At 33.8% G+C, this 14,184-nt stretch overlaps 1 protein-coding gene across 1 annotated transcript; it reads left to right on the top strand.

Moving 5' to 3' along the window:
• Window positions 1–381: 381 nt before the first annotated feature.
• Window positions 382–9,331, top strand: LOC120632238 (nucleolar protein dao-5-like). The gene is made up of 3 exons (XM_039902043.1): window positions 382–2,930; window positions 5,184–5,399; window positions 9,048–9,331. The coding sequence occupies exons 1-3, from the start codon at window positions 573–575 to the stop codon at window positions 9,126–9,128; spliced, it is 2,655 nt and encodes an 884-aa protein (XP_039757977.1). The 5' UTR covers window positions 382–572; the 3' UTR covers window positions 9,129–9,331.
• The last annotated feature ends 4,853 nt before the right edge of the window (window positions 9,332–14,184 follow it).

Genomic DNA, 14,184 nt, shown 5'->3' with positions numbered 1-14,184 from the left:
AAAGAATACGTAGGTAGCTCAGCTGCTCATCAAGTAACTTTTTTTGTTTTGTCTACATATAATACTTCACCAATGAGCATTAATTAAAAGTACTATTGTACAGTTTTTTTTATCAAATTTATTTATCAAACTTAAAACCTGCTTGAATATACAACAGAAATTTTAAAATGTTTTTCATTTTCATGTCTGCTTAAAACAACTATTAATGCTAGGTATAATGAGTACATTGTGATCATAGTATTTGACATAATATATGGACAATATAGTGTTTGTATTCCCATTGACATAAAAAAAGGTTACTGCGAAAAGGTTAGAACCCCACCCCCGCATCTCCAGTTATTATTTATTAAAGAAACCTGTTTTTGTTTGACGTTTTTCTAGTTCTGTCAAATGAAAAATACGAGCGAAAACTTTTGTTGATTGAAGTTCATTTACCATTAAATGAGTATTTTGAAGCGATTTAAACATAGTTCTATCGTTATTAGTGTTAAAACCAGCAGTAGGCGTGTGTGTTTATAGACAATTTTACATAGAAATGTGAAATGTAAGGCGACAAGTAAACGAATCGCGTCATGCCATCCAAAACTAGGGGGTCTAAGGCCGTAAAAGCTTCGAAAGAGAATATCGGTATCTTGAAAACAACTAAATCGAAAGCAGTAAGTAAAGTATTAAAGGTTACCAGGAAACCTCTGGCTGATAAAACGAATTCCGCGTCTGATGATAATGCTTCGCTACTCTCTGATAAACTTAAAGAAACTGTTGCTAGTGCGCCTATTAAACAAATAAATACCCTTTGTGAGGACAATGTGGATAGACCACGGCGCGCTCGGCGTCTTCCGACCCGGTATAAGGAAAATAATACCTTAAAAAATTTGTCAAATAGTTTTAATGCATCATCAACTAACCCAGAATCGCCATCAGTGACAACTAATGCCGAAAAGAATATTACTGTAAGTGAAGTTAATAAAGCTGCAGCCACCCATAATCCTGCTTCAAAACTAACAGTTTTGGCTACAAAGATAACTTCACCAGTGAAAAAGACACGAAAAGTAACCCTAACTAAAAGTCCTGCAAAATCTCTTGTATGTAGTTTAGTAAAGACAAGGCCAAAGAGGATTTGTCGACTGCCAACCAAGTTTGATGATCACTCAATTAGTCCTAACAAGTATGTGCCATTACAGCCGATTAATGCCAGTACACCTTTAGCAACAAAGACCAGGAAAGCGAATAAAGAAAATGGAGGAAGCTCCATAAATATTTCACCTGTATTGACTAAAAAAGTGAGTGAACAAAAAGCTGTGATTAATAGTCAAAGGCAAAAGGTTGTAGCTGATACTAATAATAATGCTAAAAAGAATAAAGAAATAGTATCTTTATCTGCTTCACCAGGCACACCAGGTAGAATATTTAGAACAAAACACACTGATACAGTTACAAATAAAAACTCATCCATAAGGTTATTAGACAATAACAAAAACCAGCGAAAGAGGGACTCAAGTAAACTTGACGTGTATGAATTCACATTTGATCCAGATGAGGATCCAAGACCAGCAAAGAAAAAGAAGAAGAAACAAGCTCCAAGAAAACCTAAACCCAAAACAGTTACTTTAAAGAGTAATTATGATAAGAATCTAGCAAAGGCACTGGCTGCTTTAAAGACTGCTGTGTCTTCTAAATCGAATACAGATACAACTAAGCAAAATCAAGAAACAACTAAAGAAAATGTTAAAAACCTTGTTAATCACCAAACAAACACACCTTCCGTTGAAAATAATTTAGCCATAGAACAGAGTGTTGTGAAAGAGAAAAATTATAATTCTGTAAGATTAGAAGACATTGCTCGTGATTTTCAAATGAATGAAGATGACCATGCTATTGCCTTTGATTATTCACCTGTAAATTCTCCCAGCCGGCCAAAATCTCCTGTTGATAAAGTTAAACGTAGCATGCATAAAGTTCAAACTCCAAATAATGCAGACCCTCTTAACTTACGTGATGATATCAGTTTCTTTGATGATGTACCAGTAGCTAGTAGCAGTATGAACGTGTCAATTAGACATCCTCAAGCTAGTCCTTGGAGGGTAGAATTTGGCAATTTACCTATTAAGTGGCAGGTCAACACCTATGTCAAATCAAATATGACCCCAGCATATGAAAGCTCATTTATTAATTTTAATGACAGTAAGAAAAGGCATGTTTACACAAATATGGTGGCTAATGATTCATTACCCAGTGTTGATAACACCTCTGGTTTGAAACAGACTAGTATTATATCTTTCATCAAGGAAGTTGTTGAGAGAAATGCTAACAAAAAGAAAAAAAAGTCAACACCCATTAAAAGTAACTCTCTTTTTGAAGATTTAACAAGCACATCTGTAGTTGATCATATGACTCCTAATAAGAAAACTCCATTGAAGAGTAATAAAAATGTTCAAATAACACCTGAATTAGGAAAACAACATAGTAATAATATAAGTGATGCATCAATTCAAAAAGAACATTTAGATAGTGAAAATAGTACCGAAAATGTTAAAGAACCAGAAAGCTTACACCAAAATGTTGATAAAAACAATACATATTTTGGTTTTGATGATATTGAAGATCAGGAAAATGTTTCCCCAATAAAGAAAAATAGCAGAGCCAGAGCATTAAGATCCCGTACAAGAGGCATACTTCAGGAAATAAATGAACATAAAGGTCCAACAAGAGCAATTTTACCAGTTGCAGTAAAATCTAAACCTGCACAAAACATTTTAAATACAAATGAAATGAAATCAGCAACCGAACCACCTTTGTTACCTGAAGTTGCTGTTGATGGAAACAACGACATAACTATGCAAGAATCATGTCTGCCTGAAAATTTGGATGATGATGACCAATCGGTACATCTATTTGAAGATATTGATTTAGCCTTGATATACCACCCCAAGGTAAGACAACACAATTTTTTAATGAATTTTTTTGATTGGCGGATGAGTTAGTAGGACTTCAACTTGACTTTCAAGAGTGGGTTTTCAACTGGGTGTTCCCAAATCCCAGCATGCACCTCTAACTTTTATAAGTTTGTCTGTTAAAGGTCTAATATACGATACAACGATCTCTTTTAAAAGTAATGTTCTTTAAATCTTATCTGTTCCCTACTTCACAACTCTACTCCACCTCTGGGATACTTTCAGTCAGGCAGCTATATGTTTTGAACATAGTTCTTAGAAGGCACAAATCTTTACCGTTTATAGCTTTAAATAAACGTAATCGATTTGTTGTGGCAAAACCTCTTCGCACCAGAACTGTTTTTGCGCAAAATCAATATTTCTCGCAATCAAATTACTTATATAACACGATTAACAGAAAACTTAAAATATATCCGCAAAAATTGCATGCATGCAAAGAAATATTAAATAAATTTCTATTAACATTAAATTATAATGAAGTGGAATCGTTATTAAAACGCATAATTTAATATTAAGTACAATTATAGAGGTTAAAACACACACACACACGCACGCACACGCACACACACACACACCCACACGCATACTCACACCCTCACGCATACTCACAAACACGCACGCGAATTACTTTACACTTTAAATATATTGTAATGTCATTTTTCTTTAATGTTCATTTTTTAGTTAACTTAATTTCTTCTGTTAAGATGTCTATTATTTTTAATATCAACACAAATATTTTTGTTTGTATACCTACCCTCGTTTTTATGTTTATTTCTTGTTATGGAAGAGCGGTGTCTTCTGACACAGGGGTAGTAATACTACCCTTAAAAGAAGGCTCCAGCCATTAGTGTTTAAAGTAATTTTATTTACCCAAATAAACTATTTTTATTTTTTTTAATATCTACACAATATGTTACTAGTGCATGACATGTTTTTTTGTTTTAAAAATAAAATGTAGTCAGTGTCACTCGTCAATGCATTAGGTTGTTTTATTATATTGTCAATTGAAATATCACTTAACTATCAATTCAAAGGAGTAGGAAAACATGGTGAGGAAACCAGCATGCCTGAGAGTTCTCCATAATGCTCTCTAAGGCCTGTGGAGACCACCAATCTGCACTGGGCCAGCATATGGACTACAGCCTTCTGATTTTGGGAGGAGGCCTGTACCCGCACCGTAAAGGGTTGATATGATGATGATGATTGTCTTTGAATGAAGCATCTATAAAAATGTATAGTAATAATATAAATCCGAAAGTTTCAATGGATGGATATTTGTTACTCAATATTGCTATTATGGTATAGAGATAGATTATAGTCTGGAATAACACATAGGCTACTTTTTATCCCTGAAGGATATGTGGTTCCTATTGGGTAGATTTACAGAGTCAAAGGTTTCAGTTGAAAAAATGATATTTTTTGAGCATTAATTTGTTACTTGTTAAGCAGGATGCCTTGTGTGAGTGATTCTACCTACTCGTACTTCTATGTATTCAATTACATGCAAGTTAACAACGATTTTTATGGACTCTAAAAAGCACCATCTAGTGACAATAATGTTGCCCAGCCATTTGTTAAGAAAACCAGGGTATCTAGTGTGACATTTTCTTACAAAAATTTAGTTAACTTGCAGTGTATGTTGATTGGATACATACTTTAGGTCAATTATCACATAAAAAAAAAAAAAAAAATTTAATATGTTCCTATTAAATCTTTGCAATAAAGTTTTGAAAATAAAACATTTAAACTTATAAATCTTGGCTGTGTAGACCAAAACCTATTCTTATAGTTAAATGTGTTTAGGGAGATGTTAGTCCTGTAACTAGTCCTGTGATTATTTTAAATTCAATAATAACTACTAAAAACTAAAAATTATTATCTGACTAACATACTTTTCCATTACTACTTAAATAAAAATGAATTTTCATCTCCTTTCCATTATGAAGTTTACTTTCTTTTATAAAGTTTATATTTTTTTGTTTTTATATGTGATTTCATAACTGGACTTCCCTCAACTAAATAGGTACTGACAGAATACCAGCGCTGTGGATACATTAGTATCTGGAACATTAAGCTGAGTCAGAACCTTTTTATTGGCACAACACATCATAGACTTAAGCTATTGATAATTAAGTACAAAATTTTAAGTTACTCCGTATGTAAGTCTGTTTGTGTTGTTCTGGTATATAAACAAATTCTATTCTATTCTATTCTATTTTTCTTTGATTTCAGCAAAATCGAAAAAGTTATGGGAAATCTAAGAAGGTTACATTCAACCAGAAACCAGTGGCAAATAATGATGACAGCTCGACAAGTGACGGTGAAGGCAAAGCGTTTGCATCAAGTGATGAAGAAAACTTGGATGACCTGTCATTCAAGCTGCCCACAGAAAGACCTAAAAGGACGATTAAGAAGAGAAAGCCCAAAAAACTGTTGTCTAAAAAGGAGGTGAGTTAGTTGATTCTGCCCATTACAAAACTTTTTAATCTGGTCTGCGCTCAGCAATGGGCAGTGTTAATAGGCTGAATATGATGATGATTATTTAAAAATAATAATAATAATAATGTTTATTTCCAAAAATCTTAAGTCTAAACAATAAAGTAAAAAGGTTTTCTTATTTTATAGGATGGGGCATCCATGAAATCTTAAATAACTATTTTACTACAAACTTCTGAAGCTAAACTAAGAAACCTTGTATTTCAGCTTCAGTGCCTTCACCCCCTAGGGTTTTTGTTTATTTTTAGCTTAAATATTAAACATGCAGTTATAATAACTTAATAATAATAGGAATATACTAACGGGCTAATTGATTTATAATTTTTGTAACTGTTGATTATAAATATATAACTACTACTTGTTCCTCTCTATAAAAAATTAATAAATATAAAGGTGTATGTCTGTTGTGCGTGTGTGTGTGTGTGTTGTATTGAAGAGAGGGTTTTATTATTATTATTTATTTATTTTTCAACTTACGACTAGTATTACAGGACTTTTCCTAATGCACTAGCGTAAATTCTGATGCACCTATCAACATACATTATAAACTATATTTTACTGGCCTACATTAATTCAAAATTTCTTTATTCATGTAGGCCTATCACAGGCACTTATGAAACGTTCATACATATATGTTTACATAATTGTAAGGGGATGGTGATAACTTCGTTCGCCAACTTGAACCTAAAGCTACGAGGGTCCCAAACGCGCCCTGGTCTACAACAAACTTAGCCATGTATTTTTTTTTTGTTATCACCATCTCACAGTAAATTTACATTAAGCTCATAGCTTGGCTAGAGCAATACACACCCAAGCTTTTTTATAGTTTAAGTTATCCTTAATATTATAATAGGATTTGAATGTAAACTTTGAACTTATTGAGAGACATCTCAAAGATTTCATTTGGTAATATTTTAATTTAGTGATTTTCACTTTCTCGACTTCCTATGTCGGTTGTTATAAATATCCCGTCCCGCAACTCACAGGAAAAAAGATATCTACACCCCCTTCTATGTATCTATATTATGGTGTTCTGTACTTCTTCTTCTCCTCCCTCTGCGTCTCCCTCTACGTCTATTGTGATGAGTCTGTGTATGATTTGGGTAAGATCTATTTATTCCGCTTGGTGACTGCCGCGTGTTTTGTGTGTAAGTAATGTTTGAGGGGCCTGGTATCCTTGAAGACATTTGAGTATTTGATGGTTGTTGTGTGTTTTGTACGCGCTGGTCTGGTTGAGTATTGTGTACAAATACAGTGTCACCTAGGACTTTGCTGAGAATGATTGATGTATGTATGGCTGCTTGTTTTTGAAGAATGCTGATGTCAATGTTTGAGTCTAACTTATCTATATATTTTGTAATACTCTTAGCAACTACACCTGTTGCACCTACTACGATTGGAATAACAGTCGTTTTAGTATTCCACAAACGACTGACTTCAGTTTTCAATGAATGATACTTACTCAACTTTTCAATCTCTTTTGGCCCTATATTGTAATCAGATGGTACTGTTATATCAATTAAAAATGTTTTATTATTTTTTTTGTCGATGTATATTATATCAGGTCTGTTATGCGTCACAGTAACATCTGTTTGTATGGGCATTTCCCATAAAATTTTAGCGGATTCATTTTCTTTGATTTGTGGTTGAGTGAGCGCTTCTTTCCACCAGAGGTCAGAAACTTCAATTTTGTGTTTTTTGGCCAAACACCAGTAGACGTATTGGACAAGGTTATTATGTCGCTTGACATAATAGTTCCCTGCCAACTTTTCGCATCCAGAAATTATGTGCTGCGCGGTCTCATCTTTACTTGCACAAAGGCGGCATTTTCCGTCCACTGGTTCTTTCAGTATATCACGTTGATGTTGTCTGGTCATAATAGCTTGGTCCTGAATGGCAAATACTGATGACTCTATACTAGGAGATACCTGCTGTTTTTTCATCCATCTAAACGAACGCTCCCGATCAACATTTGCCTGGTCTAATACTTTTTTGGGAAATTGTCCATGTAACTGCTTGTTTCGCCATGATTGTTATAAAATAATATACAATTGCCCTTGAATGAGTTTGCAATTTTGTGTAGCCCAGTAAACTGCACAACTGCTGCTGCAAAAATATATACTAAACATTATCAATGTAACAAATGCATCATAGAGCAACCAATAATGATAGTGTGAAAAAGAGGTTGAACAACAGCTGTAGTTCTTTCAATGATATGCTAACATTTGTTACAATAAGATATGTTATACTTGACCACATTTCTTTCTACATTTTTGTCTGCTTTAGGTACATCACTCCGTAAAATTTTGTCAACAGAAATAAATGTCAGAGTTACCTGAATCGAAAATTTGAAGAATCGTGTTATTAGCCGTTAAATAAAATTTTGGGATAAATATAAAAAAAAAATAGTATTTCCTCAAAGTGTAACTAAAAACAATTCCTTACTAATATTATAAATGCGAAAGTGTGTTTACTTGTTTGCTCTTCGTTCACGCCCTAACTAATCAACTAATCTACTCTATTTTGGGACTACCACCCAACCAGGTTGCTCTTCTAATAATTTTAAATGACAATGTGAGATGGTGATAACAAAAAAAAACAAGCTAAGTTTTTTGTGGGCCTCTTCTTAGACCAGGACGCGTTTGGAACCCTCGTAGCTTTAGTTTTAAGTTTACGAATATGGTTATCGCCATCATCTCACTACCGTGTGATTCTCATGTAATGTACACATCAAAAGTGTGGGCCGGGCCTACTTCAATAAAGATATTTTTGACCTTGACTTTGACTTTGGTATAGAGTTAGTAAATATACGCAGACACACACAGTAAAATAGGCTACTTTTTATCCTAGAAAAACAAACGGTTTACACGGAATTTGTAATAGACCCTTATCAACACGAGTAGAAGCTAGTAAAAATAAAAATTTTAGATGAACTCGATGACTCTTAGAATGCATCAATATTAAATCGTCCAAACCCGGTCATTCAAAATCGAAGCAATAAGTCTTAATATTAGCGATCGTGGGATTGGACATCAATAATACTCTACTACTTTACTTATTACAATTGTTCTATATTCCAGCAGAATTTCCTTCAGCCAATACTTGTTACCAAAAGACTGTTTGATCATCATTTCGATTTACGCCTCACAATACAAAAATATTAATAAAAACAACAAATAATTATTTAGTATCAAAATCGGGACGGCCCATTGGCGCAGTTTGCAGCGACCCTGCTTTCTGAGTCAAAGGCCGTGGGTTCGATTCCCACGACTGGAAAATGTTTCTGTGATGAACATGAATGTTTTTCAGTGTCTGGGTGTTTATCTGTATATTATAAGTATTTTATGTATATTATTCATAAAAATATTCATCAGTCATCGTGGTACCCATAACACAAGCTACGCTTACTTTGGGGCTAGATGGCGATGTGTGTATTGTCGTAGTATATTTATTAAAAAAAAAAAAACACATTAAATAAGCATCTTCTTTACGTGGCGTATTATTGGTGGAAGTCGGCACTCGTAACATTAAGTGTAACCTGCTCATTCTAACTTATTTGTGTCTTTGTTAAAGTATAATAATTATTTTATAATTTTTCAGGAAAAGGAAGTGGAAGCATGGGCGGCTGGTTTTAACTCAATGTGTGAAGATATCGACGAATTTGATTTGGTTTTTGAATGAAACTCTTCATTCAAAAACAAAGCTTTATTATATGGGAATAACGTTTATGTTATTGATTAAGGAGACGAGCTGTTTTTTAAAGAATAAGCATGGTGACTACTTTCAAAAAACTGCTTTATAACGATCGGAAGTATTTACTATTTTGCCTTATTATATTTATAATGATGTTTATAATACTCCCTTCAATGGGTAGTTGAAATAAAGACGATATTGCGTTTCTGTGAAAATACAAGAAACAACATTTAAAGCCCTTACTTCAGGTCTTTAAAATCAAAATAATTTCTTCTTAAACATCCTTTTCTTTATGTCACTTATCACTGTAAAAACATTGGTGACTTTCAGAAAAGGTTCGATATGTAAACTCGAGAAAAGAGTTCTTTACATATGTTTAAAAATTATTTTCCCACGAAAACGCTCGCCGGGTCTCATGGCCGTACTCGTGACGTCATGTGCAAATAAGAGATTTAGTAAGTTGTTTCATAGCTAAAGATTATTGATTTTGCACAAAAAACTTATCAAGTAATAGTTTATATACTCAGAGATTTTCGAAGTTCAAGCGGTAAAAATTATGTTTATTTGGACGTGAAATCATAATTTTGGATTCGGCGTTGCACTTGTCATGGCGGATAGCTAAAATTTGCAAAGTTACTTAGATGATGATAAAAATACCTTTTTCATAAACACGAATCTTATATCATTTGATAAATACAATAATGCGTTACGTCTTTACTGTCATCATGCCTATTATTTTTAAATAAACAGACCAATCCTATACATATATTTTTTAAATGTATTGGTCCCCACTGAATTCAAATAGAAAGTTTTATTGATATATAATTATTTATTTTTTAACTTTATAAATAGCATTATATAGGGGTTATTGCGTTGATCCACGTTAAAAGTCACCTAGGGTATAAAGTCCACTAAACACGTTCAGAATTATTCAGAATAAAATAATAATTATTTTATTCTGATTTTCTCCCTCAATAGACTGCACAGACATAGACAACTGATTAAGAAACTTTTACTACTTGCTTTATAACCTGCACTGTTAAAAAATAGATTTATAAATGTTGCATACATACTAAGTATCATATATATCACTTTTGCATAATACTTGCATTGCTAGCATGGGCAGGAGACAATTATCTCTCCGTGCCCACCTGCTAAATCACTGGAACATGGAATAGGAGAAGTTTACCCCAGTTTATCCAAATAATATATGTATAATATATTATACATATATTATTTGGATATTATTTCCACTTGTGTGCCAGTCCTATAAGAGTTGATAAAGCTGTGGGAAAAGATATTTTTTTTTTAAATATTAATAGCGGGCAAGTGGGTCACCTGATGGTAAGTGATCACCGCCGCCCATAAACATCTGCAGCACCAGAGGAGCCACCCATGCGTTGCCGGCTTTTAAGGAATTTGTTTATCCGCCCCTCGAAGAACCCTAGATTGTATTTTTGAGGAAACACATCAGATGGGAGATTGTTCCATAATTTGCAAGTGCGCGGTAGAAATGATCTGGTATTTCGAACAGTATAAGAATACCAGGCATCCAGATGATGAGGGTGGCATTTATTTCTACGACGTGAGGTGCGGTCAGAGTTATAAATTAAATCCTTTCCCGGGGATATAATTGCCCCTGCCCATGCTAGCCGTGCTGGGGATATAATCGGGGGATATAATTTTTGTCTCCTGCCTGTGATAGCCCTGCTGTTTGGCATTTCGTAGTATACAATACACCCTATGGTAGTTTTAAGGTGGATACATGAAATTATCTAACTTTTGTATGTGGTATAGCAGTGCATATCATTTAAATCTTTCCACAAAGTAAATTAATACGTAATTAGCGGTTTTGCACTGTTACGATCAAACTGATTAAATCTATTTGATGCCTTGGTATTTATATCATAATATAGGAATTTATATCTTGTTTTAAGATATAATGCCCTCTGCAACCCCGTTATGGTGCATTCCCATCAAAATGTCTGAAATGTTATATAATATTTTTTTTAAGACCATCTTTGTAACATAATGTTGTATCATGTCGAATATTTTTATCAAGACAGTTGGCCATTTTATTTTATTAAGTAAGTAATCGTGTCTCAAAACAGATTCCTTTTACTTAAGCTAAAAATAATTTTTCTATTTTTAAAATAAGAGTTTTAAGTCCCTATATTTTTACTAAGACTTAGATCTATAAAATTTGCTTAGCCTTATCTAAATACAAAAAACAGTTAAAACGAGAAAAAGTCAAGGTTAACTATAGTTCTCAGACTCAGTACCATTAAGACGCGGGTATTTCGTCTTGTATTTTGTTGCCTCTTTGAATTATATAAATAATCGCATTTTATTCATGACGATACTAAGTTTGAATTTTTATTAATACGCTATAATAATTATGTGTTGTAATATTAACTCTTTTTTATGATGGTAAAAGATGATTTTAATAATAGTATCTGCGTGCCTTCAAGCATATGCTAGTGGTACCATGAGACTAAATCCATATAAATGTAAGTTTACAGTAAATAAATCTTTAATAAAAGAAGAATCGTTTTATTTGTGAAAAAAAAACCTTAACTAGCCTAATGGAGTAATGCCAGCCAATCTGAAAGCATTGGGATTGTCACATTGTCTTCGTCAACGACAATCGACCCTGACCTACTATGTGCCGACCCTCCACAGACCATAACCTCCATAACAGAGAAAAAATTATAAATAAATATACTATGGCAACACACACATCGCCATCTAGCCCCAAATTAAGCGTAGCTTGTGTTATGGGTACTGAGATGGATGGAATATTTTTAATATATAGGATAAACACCCAGACACCGAAAAACATTTATGTTCAGTTGTGGGAATCTAACCCGAATCCAATCTATGGCTTATAGCACACAATATTATTGACTTCAACGATTGACTCAGATATAGGTTTATTGACAATAATCTGCATATTGATAATAATATTGGCGGTGTGTATTGGTGAGTTCAAGTATTGGTATTTTTTTTTTTTAATAATGTTAACTGAGTCCGGGCAGCCTTTGGGTGAGCTACAATGGATGGTACATTTTTGCCTAACCGTAGCTCCATCTACATTATCATGCAACCATAATTGTGTATGAATAAACAACTAAGCTTCAGTGACATACACGCTAGACGTTGCACTGTTCCGCCTTAGTGCTACTTCTCCTTGACAATAGATGGCGCTATGTGTAACAAGTCTCAATATTATGTTGTTGATTTCAGTTTCAGGTAGTGTAATAGAAAAATAGAATTTACGCCATACACGACGGTAAACAAAAATGGTTGAAAAGTCATTTTTTTTTAGTTTTTTAACCTACTTTACAAAAAAAAAACGTAAAGCGTAAAGGCAAGAGTGAATAGGCATTTTATAGGCAAGCGTGTCCCAACTTCAACCTTATTATTGCTTTCCATTAGGCATGATAGTCATCTAGCGCAAGCCTATCTAGTATAAAAACGCGTTTTTTGTTTATTAGTACCTAGTAAATTGGTTTGACAAGGTACGCAGATAGTCAGAAATATAAAAGTTAGGTACCTACCTATTTATTGTTTGCCTAATTATTTTATTTGTGTCTATGTTACCTGCGATCTATATTTTATAATTATCTACATGAACAAGTACCTACTTACTGCTCAACTTTACAAAAGCCTTCGCAAACAAAAATTCGGCGAAACGCTTTCAAAACCGTAGCCCCTAATTAATATAAAAATTAATCCATCCAACAAAGTAAGTATCCCACTCGGTCCTAATGTGATGCCTGACGATATTAAAATGATTGCTCTTTGGCAAATATGGCGGGCGGCTGAATTATACAACGGAAGCAAATATTACCCTCGCAAACATTCGCCCCGAGAGAGCGAGCTAGTTCGCGCACTCAAAATTAAAAGCACACAATGAAAATACTGTACTGAGTGCCCCTACTCAGATACCTATGTCGCGAAAAGTGAGTGCCTACTCCAAACCTCACTCTTAACGCTGCCAGCATTGTTGTCAATGAAAATAGTCGGCCAAGTGTTTTTTTGTTTATGGACTCTTCGATGTTGCCACTCGAAAATAAACAGCGGCGCGGTAACGAGCAATATGCCCTAACAAGCTGTTACAACGCTTTTTACTATCCATCGCCTTTGTTATTTGCTATTGTTTTTAGCTGCGGCGATTTGCTGAATTTTTCTCTTGTGCTAATTAATTGATAAGTTAGATAGCTAATGATGGAGTAAACAATATTTATTTTTGATTAATTATCTTATTTGAACCTCGCTAAGTTGTGTGTTAAGAACGACAACGAGGTAGGTACATAATAGTAATTAGTGTATGTATTAAGAAATGGTAAAGTCTAGGCATATTTCCACTTTGCAATGATTAATCTTGATACATAGCCGATGAGATCATTGTCGTTTCAATCTAGGTAAGTATCTAGAAGGTAATTATCTTAATTCTATGAGAAGTTATACGTCGTAGCACTTATAAGAGTGCTTTGAAATACGAGACGCCAAGCCTATTGTTTCATATACCTAATATTGTCATCCTGCTCTAATATAACATTACCTGTATCCTTTGCTCCCCAGTGATACATTAATAGCTATTAATGTCTTACTAGTGAGCACAAGTCGTTGTTATAGAAGTGAGTGATCTAGAGCTTTTTCGCACTGTTACAATGTGGATTCAAAGGTTTTATCACTTATACTTTACTTATTAAACGCGGTTACCTATTACGAAATATTGGTGTTAGATAATTGCCAGGACTGACGGATTTATATGCTCTTAAAGCCGTCGATCGCAGACTAAATTGCGGTAGATGAACAAGTACAATATAACTACGTAACAGTTGCTTAAGATGTACACAATTGCATGTTCTTTAGTGTTCAATATTATATTACCCACTGTGCAGGTTCGTAAATGACATGACACTGATAAGGTCAAAGGTAAAAAAAACGTCAATTTCAATGTTTTAGTCATTTAATTAAAGGGTGACCGCGCTTTCTGGTCCAGGTTAGTCGGGTCTGGAATATTAACCGCAATTCT

Source organism: Pararge aegeria, chromosome 19 (assembly GCF_905163445.1).
Source record: "Pararge aegeria chromosome 19, ilParAegt1.1, whole genome shotgun sequence".
Classification (NCBI taxonomy): domain Eukaryota; kingdom Metazoa; phylum Arthropoda; class Insecta; order Lepidoptera; family Nymphalidae; genus Pararge; species Pararge aegeria.
Note: the sequence above shows the minus strand (reverse complement) of the source record. Positions and strands in the feature narration are given on the sequence as shown.